Source organism: Vanessa tameamea, chromosome 17 (assembly GCF_037043105.1).
Source record: "Vanessa tameamea isolate UH-Manoa-2023 chromosome 17, ilVanTame1 primary haplotype, whole genome shotgun sequence".
Lineage (NCBI taxonomy): Eukaryota > Metazoa > Arthropoda > Insecta > Lepidoptera > Nymphalidae > Vanessa > Vanessa tameamea.
The window spans coordinates 11593201-11613789 of NC_087325.1; the positions used below are offsets into that span (position 1 = coordinate 11593201).

The window sequence follows — 20589 nt, forward strand, 5'->3', positions numbered from 1 at the left end:
ATGTTATTAAAAAGTATTTATTTTTCATTACAGTTATACAATTGAAGTTTGTCGTTGAATGTCAAACGATTATAAATCTGTTTTACTATCAAATCAACATTTTTTAAATAACTATATGTAATTTATAATAAGGAGGTATGTTTTTGTGTGAATTATGAAAGCATGACTACTAGTTCCATTAAGGCTACGTCAAATATTGGAAAATTTAAATTATCACGAAGAGGAAAGAAATTGCAGCTTTCTGATGATCAAAGAACTTTGGTTGCATTACCAAAAGATGTCGCTGAACGAACATGGTAACGTAGAAAGAACTTGGTATTAATTTTATAATTTGAAGTTAATGTTACATGTCACTCATTTAAACTTTAATAAACACAACACACAATAATTAGTCGAATTTTTGGTCATGTAAAAGTAAATTAAATCATAATAATAATTAGTCCATGACAACTATAACTACGCTTTGAATGCGCGCTTTAGAGTTTAGTACTATGGGTATGGATGTCAGTCAACAGTTTCTTTAAGATAAACTCCCTAATTGAGAGTTAATTTCATCATTTTAGCTTATTTTTAATCAATTTTGATACATACAAGATTTCTCCTCCCTGGGTCAAGTTATTCGTTTCTATAAAAAAATCCGCAGATATTTTACTCTACCAATTCAGAAATCGAAATTGAAGATTGTTTTTGATTTTAAGAAGATTGTTATAAAAAAGAATAAACTTAACACAATATTATAAATATGATAAAAAAATCGTGGAGTTAGTACTTGTTGATTTTCAGACATAATAATTATCTAAAATATCGGAAGAACGTAACTATTTTACTTGCCGGTTCTTCTCGGTAGAATATCAATTACGAACCGGTGCTAGATTTACATTTAAAATTAGGTTTTATAAGATCTGGTAAAAGCCTATTTGAATAAAGTATATTTTTAATTTAACTAAATAAATACAATTTTTTTTATACAACTGAGTGGTACCTATGTTTATATATATGTAACTTACGATGTGTGGTATATGTATAATGTAATGTACTGAACTATGTAATATATTGTAATGTTGATTGGTCTAATATTTTTGGTGTTTCCTTTGAAAGGGCGGAAATTCTTGAAAAGGAAGAAAACGACCTGATGATCTACGAAATACGCGAGGAAATAATTGAAGATGCGTTAAAGATCTGTTACAAGAAGTATATGGCGAAACAGAACGTGTTATTCACAGCATACTGTGCATCGGAGGCATGGTTTAAACTAATCAACTGGTAAAAAATAGAATACTTAAAAGTTTATACAATATACATGCTTTCCAATAACCTCCACTTGTTCGTTCACACTTAACGTAAAGTCAGCCTTTAAGTAAGTCAGATAGAAATTCAGCAAATATTTTTTAGCATTAGCAGCCTGTAAATTTCCCACTGCCGGGCTAAAGGCCTCCTCTCCCTTGAGGAGAAGGTTTGGAGCATGTTCCACCACGCTGCTCCAATGCGGGGTTGGTTAAATACACATGTGGCCGAATTTCGTTGAAATTAGATACATGCAGGCTTCCTCACGATGTTTTCCTTCACCGCCGAGCACGAGATGAATTATAATCACAAATTAAGCACATGAAAATTCAGTGGTGCCTGCCTGGGTTTGAACCCGAAATTATCGGTTAAGATGCACGCGTTCTAACCACTGGGCCATCTCGGCTCCAGCAAATATAAGGTGCAGCAAATATAACATGAGGCAGAATTTCATTCAACACAGGTGGGTTTCCTCACGATATTTTCCTTCACAGCCGAGCATGAATACTCTTTTAATATTTGATTTTTACTTTGGATTGCGGGTTACTAAGTTATTTGGCGCCACTCGCTGCCTTTTTTAATGAAAAAAAATAATTTAATGTGTTACAGTTTGACTATAGCCAAGAGGGTCTTTAAATCTTAGTTCCCAGAGTTTGTAGTGCATTGATGTTGTTTTTTCTTTTTTTTTTATTGCATTGGTTGGCGGACGGGCATATAGGCCACATATGTTGTATAGAATGGTTAATATTTTTGGGACCGCTTACCAATAGAGGCCCATTTGCCCGTCCGCATACGTTTTTTATAAAGTTTTATTTTAAAATGCAAATATTTCCGAAAGGTATTTCTTTCCTCACGACCCTGGTGAAGATCCGAGCGCCTACCCACCTTGTCATATCCCAAAACGAAAAGAGTCCTGGCAGCCAGACGATCTCCCCGATCCATCACCCAAGGATACATGGTGTAAACAGGAGTTAGATGTCCAGGAAGAGATACAAGATGAAATCTTGACGAAATGGCCGAGCTCTTCGTCCATAGACATGCCGGTTATTGAAGATATACCAAAGGAATACTGGTTATTTAACTTCAATCTATAGGATTTATAATAGTTTGACAACACTAGCTGGAAAAGCACACGCAGAGAAGCGATTATAAAAATCTTTATGTATATAGATTACAGATAGATAGGCAAACTAAAGCGGTCGCAACGAATCTGTTAGCTATATAAAAAGCGAACTGGCGATCATAAGTTAACAACAAACAATAGTTTATTAAATTCCAGCACGCTGCTATTTAAGGAATTCCTCCTCCCTCAAAGATGGAGAAGGCCTCGGTCCAGTTGGAGGGAAGTTTATAGGCTGTTATTGTTATTTTATTACCACTTTACGTCTCTGTGTTAACATAACTAGCCAAATATGTCTGTCCCATACGATATATGGGACTCGTCGGTGCCCAAGACGCCTAGCGTGCCCTCTCTCTCTCAGCCGAAGGACGTCCACTGCTGGACATAGGCCTCCCCCAAAGATCGCCACAACGATCGGTCTTGTGCAGCCCGCAACCAGCGGCTTCCCGCGACCTTCTCACCAGGTAGTCGTACCACCTTGAGGGGGCCTACCCACGCTGCGTCTTCCGGTCCGTGGTCGCCACTCGAGTCCTCGTCGGCCCCACCGGCCGTCGGCAATGGCGCCGTGACATCGAATTACGAAGAGTACGCCTGTGTGTGTCACATACTTGTGCACTTTAATATTGTCTGTGTAGTTGGGTGGTCCGCTTTGATATGCCGCCGTGACCGAAATCAGTGAGGAGGACTTACTTAGGATATAATATAAATTAAAAAATGTGAACAGTAGTTATTATTCTTAGGTTTCCCGGTAAAGTCAATCTTCCAAATGATCAAACTGAAATGTCAGACGATACTTCAAAGACGATTACTTATGTGAGTTTTATTTTAACGTAACCGCTATGAGCGAAATGATGTTAAAGGTTTAGTAATTCATTACTTAAAAACTTAATGTTCTTTTAAAATGTTGAGGCGTCTAAAAATTACCATAACTTTTTATAATAATTTGTTTAACCATTCTATAGCAAATACAATTTTTCCCATTTCTCATATAAGCAGCAATTTGTAACTAATACGCGTTGACAAAATTCACACAATAAGTGCCCATAATAACCTGGGGGGTATCAGTGGTTTGGGGCGCGCAGGACGTTGTCTATTGATTTAACCTGCGATAATTGGGCTCGGTATCAGATAAAGATGTTATCATCTATCATAGAGCAATACTATCACACGTCATGCGATTTTATTTATTTGGACTTGTAGTTCAAGGATTTTTGTAACAGGAAACAGAATCGACGAGTTCAGCCGGTAACATCGGCACCGAGAGTGAGGTCTTGGAGAAGGTCACGGATTATAATAACGGCGAGGTATCGGCTAAGGTTGATAGTGATTCTAAATTTTAAAACGTTCTTAATTTAAATTTCAGAACACATGTAGTAACACTGAATAAAATACATGTAGCCTGTTCCAATGGGAGAGGGAATAAAGATAAACAAGCTTTAGATTTCATGCGATTTGCTAATAACTCAGCTATATTGTGCACTATTAAGGGTTTATTATTGATATATCTTTATTTATAATTTAACACTATTACACAACTGCTTATTTCAACTTTAATTTTAATTTCAAAAATTCCGATAACAGTTTCGTCGACGTTCAAAACGTCCTTTATTCGTAAATCGTCTGACTAACTAATGAAGTCTTCACCCCAATCGATGGCGGTTGGCACCACATTAATGGTGAAAGGAATACTGTACACACAGCCTAAAAACATTATAAATGTGTTTTATATGTGAATATTTACAGGAATCAATGTTATGTGATCTTAAAACTACAACTCCAGTGAACGGATTACTACAAGGAGCTGGTGATTCGGCTGTTGATAGACTTCGACCAAAACGTAGACTTACAGAGAAGAGCAAGTTGTTCAGTCGAGCAAGGTGACATGCACATAAACAAACATTATAATAATAAATAAATAAATAATAAATATTGGTCAACATAACATACATTAATCTGATCCCAATGTAAGTAGCTAAAGCACTTGTGTTATGGAAAATCAGAAGTAACGCCGGTACCACGAACACCCAGACCCAAGGCAACATAGAAAACCAATGAACTTTTTCTACATCGACTCGGCCGGGAATCGAACCCGAGATCTCGGAGTGGCGTACCCATGAAAACCGGTGTACACACTACTCGACCACGGAGGTCGTCAATACTTGTTATATACATCGTGTCAAATCTTTCATTTACAACGAACTTCGGAAACAGATATAAGAAAATAAACAAACACCAGTATTAACAATACATCGCCAATATAAACAATAACTTACACAATGGCTTCCCACTACTTGATTAGATATTACTTACTTATTACTTGACTGCTTACATCGGACTCGAGTGAAGAAAAATATTTACCAACAATGTGAGGTAAGCATTCACACACGCAGACAAAGGAAGTACCTTTTTGTAAAGGATTAGTTAATTTGGTTGACTATATATATGATTGTATTATTACTTAAGCTTACTATTATCATATTATTTATATAGATAATAACATAAATCATCTATGTTTTCCGGTGACATAACACATAGACAAACAGTAGACAATTGTATGATGTAGACCCAGCTTCAAGTAAACGGGAACGTCAAATAATTAACAATATTGAATATACATAGTTAACAATATTTATATTTTCCAGTTTTTGTAACGATCATCCATTGTCTTCCGTTTTTCAATACAGATTAAAAATTCCAATTATTTTTCTATTTTTATCCATAAAAAATGTCAAACCAAAAGGTATTCTGTATTGAATGTAACTCAATGGCTTGAAGCTATACAACGTTCGATGATTATTTATAAATATTTTATTCAAAATAATTTATAGGCCTATAATAATATTAATATTAAAAAATATATATACTGAACTAGTTTATGGTCCCATTACCGTGGTGGCGGTCCTAGGTTCTTGGTATTCATCAAACTCTGTACATTTGTTTAGCCGTGGAAGCGAGTAAGACAGACAGACAGATATACTTTCACGTTTATAATATTAGCAAAGATTAAAATTAAAATTCGACTATAAATATTTACAAGCAATTAAAATAAAATTAGTGCCTGTGCACAAAGGACATAACATCTTAAATCCAAATCTTGGAGACGCATTCACAGAGTAAGGAATGGTTAATATATCGTTGGGAGCTGATGTCTATGGTCGGTGGAGCCTTACCATGAGCTGGCCGAAGCAAATATCAGTCTGCTCACGTATTTCAAATAAATAAAAAGTAATACCTAATGTTTAATGTGTTTGTCCATCTTAGAGTATATTTTTATTTCCATAATTTTGTCAGTGTGCTTGGAAGATCGAAAGCGACTCTTCCACCGTTGGATGGCTCCAGATCCAGGATCAGTATCATCTCCGATTGTCGTCTTAGGAATTTGAGGTAAATTGTTTTTTTTTTTTTTTAATTAAAATCAACAATTCTGTAATTCAAAGTGATTGCAATCAATTGTAATAATTTTTATCAGATTTAAAAAGATAATGAGCTTTTATCAATACGGTCGTATTTAGCTTTTTTTATTATAATATAATATATCATTTATTTCAGACTATATACCCATTTTGTTAGTAACAATTTTCTTATCCTAGTGTTAGAACAATAAATCAAATCACTGCAGCGCCATTCAGAATTATTTTTGTCATCTCAGAACTTTGTATTTTTGTGTACTTATGTACATATATTGTTATATATTGTTAATACATTATTAATAACCGCCTTCGTGGTTTTCTGTTTGACCTGAAGGTTGACTGGCAGAGAACGCCTTCAGGCATTAAGTCCGCCTTTCGTCCCATTTACTTTGTGGTGTTCAATAAAGTATTTAAATAAATAAATAAATAAAAGTTTATTAGACAATTTATATTTTCGCGTTTGGAAGGGTATGCTTGGTTACATTTCAATTTAAAGAAAACATGTTTTCTATGTTTATATTTTAGTTAAAATTTTATATTATACAACATAATTTTTGTGGGATTTAAGATTTATTAATGATTTATTATAAATTACATTCTCTCGATTACGAACTTCCTTTGGTTTTGAATTGATTTCGACGTGCGAAATCGGTTTTTAATATATCGCGTAGAATACACTCAGAAAAGAAACCAACTTAATAACTTTCTAAGGTTTTAATAAGGTTTGAAACCTTGGTTTCCCTAGGGGGAGTTGCCGCTCTCTAGTCGTTGTAAAGCACAAAAAATTGAAGGATACATTGATTTAAAATTTAGAATATTTATGTTTGCGAAATGCTTTGGATATGTATTTGAATTTTTAACATAAGTTAACAGAAGGCGATTACTACATTAATCTATCCAACAAATGTTTGCCGTCCTCATTAAGATTTTCCGCATTAGGCCCCTCTATAGAAAAATAGCTTATTTTTAAATCTATGACATAGTAAAGCACTAACATATGGTATCCTTTCACCACACTAAGGTGACCAGCATTTGGCGTATGACAACGAGCATTGTCGTCCACAAGTGTGTGCGCAAACGCCAGTGCTATGTCCTTACCATAGGTGGGCACAGAGCCGGATCTACAATATGGCTTTTTGGGCTTCAGCCCAGGGCCCCGTAGATTCAAGGGGGCCCAGCTAATTCAAGTCAGAGCCAAAAATAGACGATAATGCGAAATAATCCAGATCGTATGGTATAAGTCTACGTTCAGATATGGCTTAGGTGGGCCCCTAAGTAGTGTTAGCCCAGGGCCACCAAAACTTACGGTCCGGCCCTGGGTGGGCACAGTTAATCCAAAAGTTAACTTCGTTAATCGTTAATGACGACAGACATGTTAACAAACGACTAATGTTAAAGGAAGTTCAATTTAACGGAAGTAATTCGTTAATTACTAATAATAACTTCGTTAATTAACGATTAACGGATTAACGAGTTAATGCCCACCTTTGATCCTTACTCCGAAGAACGGGAGAGTAAATATTGCTAGCTTCTAAACTCCGGTCTGCTACTGAGCATTTTTCCAAAAAAAACTCAATAACATTTTAGTGGCCAGGGTTCCCCAAACCCAGGGTTCGAACGCCTCAAAAAAAGTAACGAGGCCTTCAGACTAATACGTACTGTAGAATTTAATACTTTATTTATATTTGTATTAAACATTCTTCCATATTACGCCGAATTCTTTCATGCCAATGTTTTCCTTCAACCCCAGAACTAAATTCGTGTTCTGTAGCTATTAGTCGTAAAAAAAAACCAAATCTATTTTTCATATCTTCATTGTAAATGGGGTTGTTAAAAGAGAAAGAAAAGTTCAAACTTGTACAGTCAATAAAGAGTTTTGTTCAAACACAGTAACCTGAAATACTTTAGTAACAAAAGTTGCAAGTAATTATAACAATAGAACCCCTTGATATGCATAAAAGATTCATTGTAATTCTATTGCTTTTAATACAATTCCATAATGGCGGTACGGAATTATAAAAAGCCATATTCCGTGGGAATTTAAGACAGAGCGCACGTGCACTCTGACAAAAGATGTCAGCGCCTGAACTTTTAAATACGGAGTTAGCCGTCCATTGACCCCTGTTCTAGTGTATTCAAATGAAAAGCGTATAAATTGGAGAGAAGTAAAAAAACTCGTATTTTATCAATACAACGTATTATCCTTGTGCATTTAATGTGAACACTTGTGAAATTTTATACAGGGTTGACTGAAATTTAATATCATACCATGACCATAGATAACACTTTTTTTTTTATTTTAACCTTTTTATGATTCAAAGCTTAGTATCATAATTACTTAATTTTTTTTAAAAAATAATAGTTAAATTGTTTAAATTAAACATTAATTGGGGACAGACGAAATCTCTTTATAGAAATTAATTTAGTGTTGTTAAGGTATTATTGAAAAAAAAAACCATTGGTATTTTGAATCTTTGGTAACAACCCTGCATAGGTTATACACCCCAGGTGTACAAAGTTCATCGACCGCTGATTGTCCACGACATGCAGGCTGGTAACAAGAGGAATCAATACAATTCGCTTTTTTATGAATACATATTATAAATGGCACTTTATAGCAATAATGGAACTTTTCACATAGAAGCTGGAGAGTTTAAATTAACATTTGGTTACGTCAATATTCGTCAGTAGTTTTAAATTTAGTACATTAATGACTAATAATAAAATGTTGAATAATAAATTAACCGGTACTTACATCGATGTTTCTCTTCTTTTTTTTGGGGGGTTTTATTTGTGCACAGATTATTTCGCCAATGTCACGTGCGATGGAGAAGACACGGTGGAGATTGAACGGTACGGTCGGGATTGATGTCTCTCTTTCAATGAGCGGTAATTTGATATTTGTCTTTCAATTGTCAAATAACTAGACGACAAAGCTTTTATTATTAAGCATATCCTATTTATCATAAATCTTCTTCATCATATAATCTGTGCTCTTTTGCCATAGATAGTAAAAAATAAGCAAATGTTTTAATTGGTGGTTTTCGAAATTTTATTTTTAAAAAGTAATAATTTTATTTCGGAAAAAGGCGCGATTTATCGGAAAAGTACGATACAAAAAAACAATGTACGAAATGATTAGACAACCTATATGTTTAAATTAAACACGTAGATGTAGTGATGTTCAGAGGATAGCCGTGGTTGCTCCAACACTTTATAATACATTTTAGGTCATTAATTTTATTTATTTACAATAAATGCCTCGTCGGTCTAGCTAGGTATAGGGCTGCGGAACCCCAGGTCGGGCTGATAAAAAGTTATTGGGTTTTTTATCGAAAGAAAATAAAATAAAAGTGGGGCGATAAAATTATTGACCAATGAACGTGATTTTTTTATAGAGATAGATTATGAGCTACCGAGTAATTTAGTTTTTTTTTCAAGCGAAATGTACAAGTCGCGTTGTCACGACGTCGCAATATCTAAAACAAAATAACCTCTTTATTAATATAAATTGTCATGTTAGTGTTGAATTAATGTAAAGCTACCACCAGTTTCGGAAAGTAGATTCTACCGAGACGAATAAGAACGGGCAAGAAACTCAGTCGGTTTCGGAATGTACATAGATTCTACCGAGACGAACGACAACGGGCAAGAAACTCAGTAGTTAAATGTTAAGTTTTATATTGGCCAATTTATGTACGTTCTATATATACGAATGTTGTTAATATATATTACAATAAATTATATATTTATATTGTTTTCAAGAAATACAACCCTTGTTTACAGCATCCCTGTCATAACCCGGTCGATCACGATGCCGGTCCTTTGTACCGCTAAAAGCTTTTGTACGTTTGATGAATGGTTTGTGTAAGTCTCATTTACCGGAGTGTTGAGTGCAATAATGTGACTTTGTTATTGATAATGTCGGGATGTGGTCAAGACGGCGCCTTATGTAACCCAGATATTCTCGTCGAAGGGGTTAAATACCTTTATCGTGTTTATATATATATGTACTCGTATATGTTTGTACGTATTATATATAAGTTTTTTTCCGACTTTAAAATAAGGAAGTGGTATGGTTATTTGTAATCCGATTTTGATTTTCTTTGATTTATATAATAAGTTATACCCTGAGCGTGGTTCTCGTATTTAGATTTAAAGAAATATCTCTTCTTGGGTACACCCGACACTTATGTGAGAGATAAAAATAAGGATTTAATCTTCTATATACATATATAAAATATAAAAGCCGAAATACCACTCACTGATTAATCACGAAATCTAAGAAACTATAACATCTACAAACTTCAAATTTGGCAGCTAGGTTGCTAATAGGGTGTTGACATCCGTTAAGAATCGATTTTACGAATCTGCAACCCTAGGGAGGTAAAACAGGGGTTAGAAGTTGGTTTTTTATAAATTTCGCTCGGGTAAAGCCGCAGGTTCAGCTAGTATTATTCATATATATACTATAGATAGTTTTAAATTGTCTTGAAATGATGCCATTTGTAAACCACCCTATTCACATGATATTAGAGAGATCATTATATTATAACCCTGTCCGATACCCTTCCAATCTACTCGCTTCAAGGACTACAAATGAGTTCTAATCAAAGATGTACGAGTGCGGGTCCAAGCGACCCCATTCACACCGCCCTAATTTCTATAATCTCCAATACAACTTTCACTGATTATAACTCGTATGTGCTTGAATTTAAGGGTTAAAATAGGTTGATGTGTTATTAAAGTAAGTTGAGATTATGTGATCGTACATAACTTAGTCGGGTAGTTTAAATTTAGTGTATTATGATAGTTTGTTTGGGAAGTTCCTTTGCGTTACGAAATTTTGGTACGCAGTGAATACTAATATGCTTGTAATATGTTCTGAAATTTAATTTATTGTCGTAAATGTAAAGATATACCCATTTTACTAAGATTACTTAATACTTAGGTTGAATATTTACAGAATAGCTGTTTGGCTCACTTTATGTCAGGGGCTTATGTTGTTGCATTTCTGAGAATTAATTGTATTTTTAGATAGTCAGCTCCCGTCAATGTAGCTATATTTAATATGACATTTTATAGCGATACTTGTAATGTATTTAGTGCAATAGCTGATTTTCATTTAAAATACTTAAAATATGAGCTCAGTGTATATTGGTTTTGGTACCTTAGTGGGAACAATATGCCTTTCCTGTTATACTTTTTTGTTTTAAAGGTAAGCATGGGCTAAAAATTCAAGATTCATAAATATCATTCTCGTAGTTGAGCGAGGTACTAACATCAAATCAAGGTTCCACGTTCTGGTAGCCGAGATGATTCAAGCTTAGGCAAGCAACACTGAATTTTCACGTGTTAATTTGTGTTTATAATTCATCTCGTTATTGGCGGTGAAGAAAAACATCGTCGGGAAACCTGCATGTGTATAATTTCAATGAAATTCTGCCTTTGAAACCTTGGGAGAGAAGGTCTTAGCCCAGTAAATTTACAGCATTGTCCAGGCTATTAATTTATGTTACATTACTGGTAGCCAAAGGCCTTCTTTTTGCAAATAAGGTTTGAATCTCATTTAACAACGCTGCTCTAACGCGAAGTACTTAAGCTGTTTATTCACTCGTCTGCCTTTCATATAAACATATATTGTAATAGACAAGAAAATGAGGGACACTGCCCACAAAAAATCATCTAATGTTATCCAAATTTCGTGTGGGAATCAACAAAATATGGAATTGATTTCTTGTACGTTGACACGCCGATAAAACCTTGGAATGTTCAGAATTGCTAAACGTACATTATGGTTATTTGTTGACTAGCGATAGGCGTAGGGTAGTCCTGCTTTAAAAATTAAGGTCTTTCACATTGACTCGATGAAAAATAAAGTCAATGTCAATTTTTTGGACACTTTAAAAGAAGATTTAAAATTTGTGGGGTGTGTGTGTTGATTGTGTTTCGCTGTCTTAAGTAATTAAGTACTTGGTGGTGTTAAATAAATATGTACCGGATGGATACCGTTTTTTTAACGAAACTGTTTCACCTTATAAAACTGTTTAACCATATGTACAGAGAACAGAAAAAGAGAATAATAAAAAAATATTTTTTATTTGAATTAAGAATAAACTATAAATTAATTAGTAATAATTTTATTAATTTAATTCATTTTTGTACCTACATGAATGTGTTTCATAAATATAATAGATGATAAAAAAACTGTTTTACTTTCAAATACAATTAACAATTTTTAAATATTTTTTTAATACATTGAAATATTCTTTAAATAAAAATCAAATAATACTAAAAAATACGCTAACACGCTCGATGAGACAATTTTTTTATGGTAACACGTAAAACCGTCGGACTATGGCCTGAACTTACAATAGCCGTCTCCATCGGTATATAATTACATTTACATTACATGCATGCACATTTGAGCCCAGTTATATCTTCATATACCTACAGCTTGTTTAGCTCGGCTCGGTTCGACATTACCACTATCGACAGCCAGCAGACTACCATCAAATTTGTTACCGCCTATACTGTCACCAGCATGGTTTCATTATGTTTTAGCATTTCAAATGTCGGAAAAGTTTAACTAGTGAGTTTCTGGCCGGTTCTTCTTGGTACGATCTACATTCCGAACCGGTGGTATCTTTACGTTTATTATAGTTGTGTGAAATGACGATTCAAAAGCTTACTTTTATAGAGTATCTCTTTGTTTTGATTCGATATATGCCCTGATATGAAAGGATCCCGTTCCCGCGGTAATTGACCGCCTTCAAAGGTGACTTGTGGATATGTCACAGCGTATGCATAATACGATGTGGAACGTATTGAGTATTCAACTCATTCCGACAATTTGTTGAATTTCATTGCAACTGTTTCTATGAGCGGTATAAAGTTTGTATTTAATCAGAATATACTATGCTCTTAAGTGTAATATGGTACGAGGAAATTTAACTAGATGGCGCTGGTTGTATTTCAAATAGCGTTGGCTAATTGCTATTTAAAATATATAAACAATTCGTTTTGTCAGTTACTAGTTTTTACGTAGCCTTTAAATTGACATATTATACTTTTAGGGGATAAGAGTAAAGTATGTCTCTGCAGGTAGTTCGAAAACTATCTTTGCGCAAAAAGTTAGACAATTTAAAATACCTTTTTGCAATGAGCTTATATTTTAACCTTAACCTTAAACTAAAACGAAAATAATTATTTATTATAAGAATAGTTTCTACAGTTGGCTGGAACTGGCTTAAGACTGTGTTGCAAGATTTGATTAAATGTTATAATAACAAAGTTTAATAATAATTTTCCGTAAATTTATTGTTCTGTTGAAAAAATGGGCAAACTAACAAACACTTTCAGATTTATAATATTAGTGGGGATTAATATGTAACAGTCATTTGCCATCTAGTACTAGGGTAGGATTTATCATAATTGACACCCCATATCATTCTCCAAGGCGATATTATTTTTATTAATTATAGCAAAAAGTTATATATGTCTAAATTTATGAGTATCGAGTTTTATTAATATTTAGTAGTCACGTGGCATTACCAAAAATAATTTACTCACCTATGTTAAAAGTGGTGGGACGATGATCCGAAAGTGGTTTGACGAGTATAAGATTATACTAAATAAATAATATTTTCATTTTACATACCGATAGATAGTTTCTATATATATATATATGTATATATAGATAGTTTATATATATATATATATATATATATATATATATATATATATATATATCTTTCTCATTGAGTATAGTTTGTAACGAACAGATGTTATTGCCACATATTTTTCGTGAGTCCTTACATCCACTACATGTTAAATCTCATAGAAAAATTAGGCAACCTACGTCATAATGGCGTCTTAACAATTTAAATACGTTTATATATATTATAAGATTCGGGTCCGTGATTCATTGGTCACGATTGCTATTAGAAATTCATAAGTTATTTAAGTAAGTCCCATCTACACGTACTGTCGTATAAAGACAGTGAAATTATACAGGTCAAGTTGGGAATCGAACTAACGACCCGGGTTTGAAAGGTCGATCACCTGGTGGCATTGACTTCGAAATCTCTCTGAATTTAATAATGCTTACATTGAATATAGCTCAGTAAAAAAAAAGAATAGTTTTAGCAAAGAATGACGTTTACTGAATTTTTAATTAATAATCTCGCACGATTATTAATTAAAAATTCAGTAAACGCGAGTCGAGCTTTTGCGTTTAAAAATGATTAAATATTGAAATCCTCAATACTATTTTTTCTTTTACAATTGTAAATATAATAATTATGTAAAATCACGAATATAAAGTTGATTTACAAAATATATTAATTTGAACGCAACTAAAATAAAATTTTAAATAAAAGAACACCATTTAAGTTAATGTTAGACATTAGAAATCTTAGTATATATAACAGATGTATATATATGTATGTATATAAAAACTGACTACACTAATGTATCGACTGTGTATCGATTTTAAAGTCAAAGTTAAAAATCTTTATTCGATTTGTACTTGTTTATGGATTATCAAAAATATACCACAAGCGTTACGGATCGACAAAAGACACTCAGTGGCATTTGTTTTTGATGTAATCTATTACTGTTCCATGCATGTATAAATACGAAAGTAACTCTGTCTGTTACTTCTTCACGCTTAAACTGCTGAACCGATTTTGATGAAATGTGGTGTAAATGATATTCGGGGAAAGACGGGGCTTGTGTGCTATAGGTAAAGTTTTATAAATTTCGCTCGGCTAAAACCGTTCAGCAAGTATTTAATAATCATAGCTTTGATATAATAATTATAATACAATAATTTCGTTATTTGAAATAGCTTGGAGGCGATCGTCGGATTTTTAAAGTGTTCAATCAACTGAGGGTCATATATTTGATATATTTATTAGCAACAAACGATTTAATTCAGTACTCAAGAATGTTTTGTTTCACAGATTGGACACGCAATACGAGATAACATCTGAAAAAGTTGACACGCCGCCGGGCGAGGTCGTGAGGCGGAAATAGTGTCATAAACTTTTGAATGCCTTCTACTTTTCTTGATATTTTCATTATTCATTAAAATTTACTTGAGATCATAATACTGAAATTAAATTTAATATATCTTTGTTTTTATTTGATTTATTAAATATTGTGGAAGTAATTGTTTTTTAATTAATTTTGTAGTCATATTAGATTTGAAAAAAAGGATGGTTTCAGTCAAAACATAGCAAGTGTAACGAAAAATATATATAAGCTATACTAAACATATGTTAAAAAAATATATCTAAACGTTAATGTTAAAAACAAACAAATTAACTTAAAATTAAAATGATTAACAGACTGAATATTTGCTTCATACTTAAGTTTATAAATATTAAGCATCGTAGGAACAAGGCCGGTATAAAGATCTTATATATTTTAAAACTTCTTATGTAGAAAGGCGGTGGCAGCTAATGGACCACCGGATCGTTTATGTTCATATATTGACATCGCATGAAACAAATACTGCAAATCAACTAGAGCCACTCGAAAACAAAATTTCTTATTGTGTCTTTATTATAATTACACTGCGTTAAAGTACCCCCAAATGTCAATATATAAAAGTCCCAAAGTTAAATTAAAAAAAAAAAGTTTGTAAATAAAATTTGAATAAAATACAATCGTAGTTGCGGCGAACGATAAGTGTTTCATCATCCTCGACGTTCTCAAATCAAACCCGAAATCGACTCCACGTGGTTTTTATAAATAGGTTCAAAAGTGCAGTATCTACACTTAAGTGTATTCTGAAACATCAATGTCTCCGCTCTCGAGGAAAATTATGGCCTTGCCATAATATTATAATACGCGGCTCAGGCTTGTGTCTCATCGTGGATGCACATATTTATGTATATTACGTTGGCATCGCTCGCTTTAGTTTTTATGTATTTTTCCTCACTCACTTCGGTAAAGTTGTAAGGTAATGATTATGTTGCTATACATTAAGTTAGCTTAAACGACACCGAATATTATGAGACGTGTATTTGTTATTCTCGGAATCACGTAGAAACTACTAGTTAACTTGATACGTAACTTTTATATTATGTTAGTGTGTTTACTTTACTTGGTTGACTTATCTCTGTTGTTACAATCCAATCATTATTAATTCTACAATTAAACAGAAATTTTAGTACTGTTTCGGTTTTAAGGGTGAGTGAACAAACTAAAGTAAGCGTAAAGGACTTCTCAGCTCCCATGGTTGGTGGCGCATCGGCTGTGTAAGTAATGGTTAAAATATCTTGTGTCTAAGGTGACCACCGATCCATTGGGTTAAAAAAAAATGGCAATCGTTGTACGACTTTGGATTCGGCCGCGAGGCGTTTGTTCAGACGTTAGGTTCATTTTTCCGGATAAAAAGTAACTTATATGCTATTCTAGACTATAATCTAACCATATGCCAAATTTATTATAATTAAGATTCGATCAGTTTTTTGGCGTTATTTAGTAACAAACATCCATCAAAACAAGCATTTATAATATTAGTAAGATACAGTTTTCCGTACTAATATTTACTGTATGTAAAAAATAAAAATATATATGTTAGATATATCTTATGAGTGTTATACATATAATAGTGTCATAGTGGAAATGTAGATTTAATAAAATTATTTTTCTGGTCTATAACACTATAGGTAAATACTTGTGAATATTGATGATTACTATGTGTTTATACTTTTATTTTGTACAATCGCATTGGAACCTCTCAAAAAGGTACGCGCCCTTAGGGACGGGGGAACCGAGTTAAGTGGGATTCTTACCCACTAAAACTCGATGGCCGTGTTCATGTGAACGATTAAATGGTATATATGTTGATATGCTGCAGCGTCATCTAGTGGCATATAGCAACAAAGAAGTTGGCATAAAAATTGTTTGCTGCTTCGTAATAAAAACATGTAGGTATACTAAACATACGAATTAAAGGTGTGATACTCCAACCGGACTATATACTAGATGTATAGACATCAATGTTTATGTATATACCTCTGATATATGTATCCTCGTGTATTTGTTATTTGCACACGTAACGCTGTAATGGGTAGAGGCGTTCCTACACAAGCCTTAGAGATGTCAGGTAAAATATTTTTGGATAGGGGATAACTGTAGGGTGGCAAGGATTTTTTTGTAAAACGAAAATAGTCTGACAAATGGGCCACTTGATGGGAAGTGGTCACCATCGCTCACAGACATCGCGAATTCACCACTAAGCTTGGGAATTAACGTGTTATTTATCTTGTGATTGTAGTTACTGATCTCAAGAATTACTGTGTATATCATTTGTGAATATAAATAAAAAAAAATTTTGGGTGTTTTTCGACTCAGAGCTTCTTTTTTGAAGTCAGGGCACTATAAAAAACTTATCGTGTATCGAGTCTTGCAAGAAAAAAGAGTTATTTGAATGTAATACTTGATAAAATATGTAATGTACATGTAAGCAGACGTAGAGGTATTAAATCCTATATGATTCACTAAGTCACAAAACAAAAAAGTCGAAAGTAATTTCATACTTTACAAGCACAGATCCCTGAAGTCTCACTTACGACTTAACTAAGATCTATTCTCTATCTTCTTTTCTAAACATAAATCCCCTACATTATCGAAGAATTATTACTATTACTTGGTGGTAGGGCTTTGTGCAAGCCTGTCTGAGTAGGTGCCACCCACTCATCAGATATTCTACCGCCAAACTGCAGTACTCAGTATTGTTGTGTTGCAGTTTGAAGACATTGACATGACATCTTAGTTCCCAAGGTTGGTTGCGCATTGGTGATGTAAGGAATGGTTAATATTTCTTACAACGCCATTGTCTATGGGCGGTGGTGACCACTTACCATCAGGTGACCTATTTGCTCGTCCGCCTACCGATACTATAAAAAATGGTCACCCTGTGTACAATAGCGATGACGTCACGGACGTTCTATCAACGCCGCACGTGATCGCAGATCTAAGCAGTTTCTGCGCTATTGCATATAAAACTACCCCAAGGCTTAGATTTCTGTATTTTTATTGCTAACTTGATTTGTATCAGAAAAGAAGTGGTATTTTTTCATTTTCATTATTTTTTTACGTTACTAAGTATTTTGAAAATATTGCGAAAATTTATTTTCTAATTCTATTTATTAGGAACAAAAAAGTCTACTAAGAATTATGACTATGTGGCCCGCGGCTGTGCTCGTTTTTTAAGGGTCGGTCGTCATGTGTTAGGAAAAAAAGTAGTCTTCCTTGGGGTCCAAGCTTGCTTTATGTGCTAAATTTTATCAAATTCTGTTCAGTGGCTCGGCCGTGAAAGAGCAACCGACAGGCAGACATACAAACAGACGGAGCTATTTTCGTATTTATAATATTTGTATAGTACGTTATACTTGGTGGTAGGGCTTTATGCAAGTCCGTCTGGGTAGGTACCACCCGCTCATCAGATTTTCTACCACCCAACAGCAGTACTTAGTATTGCTTTGTTTCGATTTGAAGGGTGAGTGAGTCAGTGTAACTACAGGTACGAGGGACATAACATGTTAGTTCCCAAGGTTGGCGTTGGTAAGGAATGGTTAATATTTATTACAGCGCCATTGTCTATGGGCGGTGGTGACCACTTACCATCATTTGCTCGTCCGCCTACCGATATCATAAAAAAAAAGTTAAAATGATATAATATAACAAAATTATAGATTTTATTTTACTTCGTAGACAATTTTCACTTTTTAGAGCAATTACATCGATATGTTAAACATTTCGGTACGTATGCTTAATTAAAGCTTCCATTCACAAGTCTAATGTCATAACATAAGATCCAGCATTAGATAAAAAGGATATTTTATGTCTAATAATAAAAGATAAGAGAAATTTGCGATAGAAAAGGACGGGTTTTATAAAGGAAACGCGGAAAATAATCGTGGACCGATAGAAGAAATTATATTAAGACGGAGTATATCGACTCGGCGCAGCTTGATGAAGGTTCCCACGATACTTACCTTTGTCCTGTGTAACCTTTGATCAGGAATGAAGTTTATTCTATCTTTATTTTATAGTAAATAAAAATACATTCAATTAATATTTGTAAATGAAGTAACCAAAATTTCAATAAACTTTCAATTGCGTTTGGTACGAACGGAATCTGTTCATTATATCTATTCTGATTATTAAAAGTAAGGATTATAGGGTCAAAATTGTTAACAATAAAAAAGGTAGTTAGATTATTTAGTTACTTGGTGTTAGGACTTTGTGTAAGTCGTCTGGTTAAGTACCATCCTCTCACCAGTATTGTACCGGCAAACAGCAATGCATTGGCGATGTAAGAAATCGTTAATATATTTGTATAGTGTCGATATCTACGGGTAGTGGTGACCACTTACCATCAGATCGTCTATTGGACCATCTGTCAATCTATATCTTAAAAAAACTCGTTAAATGTTTTGTAATAACAACTGATAAAGATTTTTTTAAGGTGTTCTCTTATGAAGAAACATACAAAATAATAAATTATGGTCATTCAAGGCTCTTTTCAGTGCCTCGATGATGGTGTTAAACTTATGAAATTGAGATCTGAAATTGATTTGTGTGAAATTGAATTGTTTTTTTTTATATAGGAACTTGGACTTAGGCTACAATCTTGTGACTCAAAAAGCCATTGATCCTACCACAGAATTTCCCTCATTTCCTTCCTTTCAGATAATGACTACGATAGAGACTGCAGCCATGGCTTGGCTAGGATGGCATTAACTATTATTACTGGCGGGTGTAATGAACGATATGTTTTGTAACTAAATGGTTATCGACTCATAAAGTCCACCTGAATGCTTAAATTTTTAGTGAGCAACAAGCGCAGTTAAGCGCATGTCTCTACGGTCAAATGGTAGCTTGCATACCCACATTGGCGTGTTAACACACCTGGCTGAACAGACGACAATTTTTCTTACATTTTGATTATATAGCGCGCATGTGCGGCCGACTATTGTCGACACTTATAGGTCACTCAAAATCAAGGATTACAGATTAGAATTGTCATACTGATTTTTAACTGATCAATTATAAATTTTGGACGTCAGATTACTTTTGGTCATTTTTGTTCTTTAGTTTTTTTTTCGATAAAACTGAACAAAAACTCAAATTACTTTATTCACTATGGAAGCATTATACTTACTTATTGATAGTCAAATTAAACACTACCACCGGTTCGGAAAAGAAAATACTCTGACCTGAGAAGAACCGGCGAAAGAAACTCAAAGAATCATTTTTTTTTAATAATATCGAAATTATCTATCTATATATAGTTAATAATATTTTTGTTTAAGTATTATATTTCATTTATAAGATCTGACACAGACAGGTTATCTGTTTCTGAAAAGCTGATCAAAGTTAGATTAACTATAATTTCATTGGTTCATTGCAGCCGCTAACACAGTTGATGACCAACAAACGTTGACATTTTTTATCAATTTTCCGGAATTTGGAATTGTTTGCCTGTTTGTTTGGTTTTATTCCTGCGGTCTTTGAATACGCTTTTTCTATACACTGGACAAAGCAGCAAAGGAATACAAGTGTAACGTCGTATTGATATGAACATTTGTTTTTTATAGAAATCGCGATAGTTTTATGAAACAACATTAACAGCATTTAAATTTCCTACTGATGGGCAAATGCCTCCTCTCCCTTTGAGGACAAGGTTTGGAGCATATTCCACCACGCTGATTCAATGCGGGTTGCTTTATGAAAAATACTCGGGAAATAGAT

The 20589-nt window shown here is 33.7% G+C and overlaps 1 protein-coding gene across 1 annotated transcript; it reads left to right on the top strand.

Moving 5' to 3' along the window:
- The first annotated feature begins 135 nt into the window (after nt 1-135).
- On the top strand, nt 136-14938 carry LOC113404373 (uncharacterized). The gene is made up of 8 exons (XM_026645245.2): nt 136-296; nt 1099-1263; nt 2123-2356; nt 3145-3217; nt 3625-3720; nt 4148-4281; nt 5696-5788; nt 14781-14938. The coding sequence occupies exons 1-8, from the start codon at nt 163-165 to the stop codon at nt 14851-14853; spliced, it is 1002 nt and encodes a 333-aa protein (XP_026501030.2). The 5' UTR covers nt 136-162; the 3' UTR covers nt 14854-14938.
- The last annotated feature ends 5651 nt before the right edge of the window (nt 14939-20589 follow it).

What these genes read in the sequence shown, in the direction of transcription:
- LOC113404373 (XM_026645245.2), top strand. Translation starts at nt 163, where the DNA reads ATGACTACTAGTTCCATTAAGGCTACGTCAAATATTGGAAAATTTAAA. An exon ending in GATGTCGCTGAACGAACATG is followed by an intron (nt 297 to 1,098) that starts GTAACGTAGAAA and finishes TTCCTTTGAAAG; the next exon opens with GGCGGAAATTCTTGAAAAGG. An exon ending in ACGGCGAGGTATCGGCTAAG is followed by an intron (nt 3,721 to 4,147) that starts GTTGATAGTGAT and finishes GAATATTTACAG; the next exon opens with GAATCAATGTTATGTGATCT.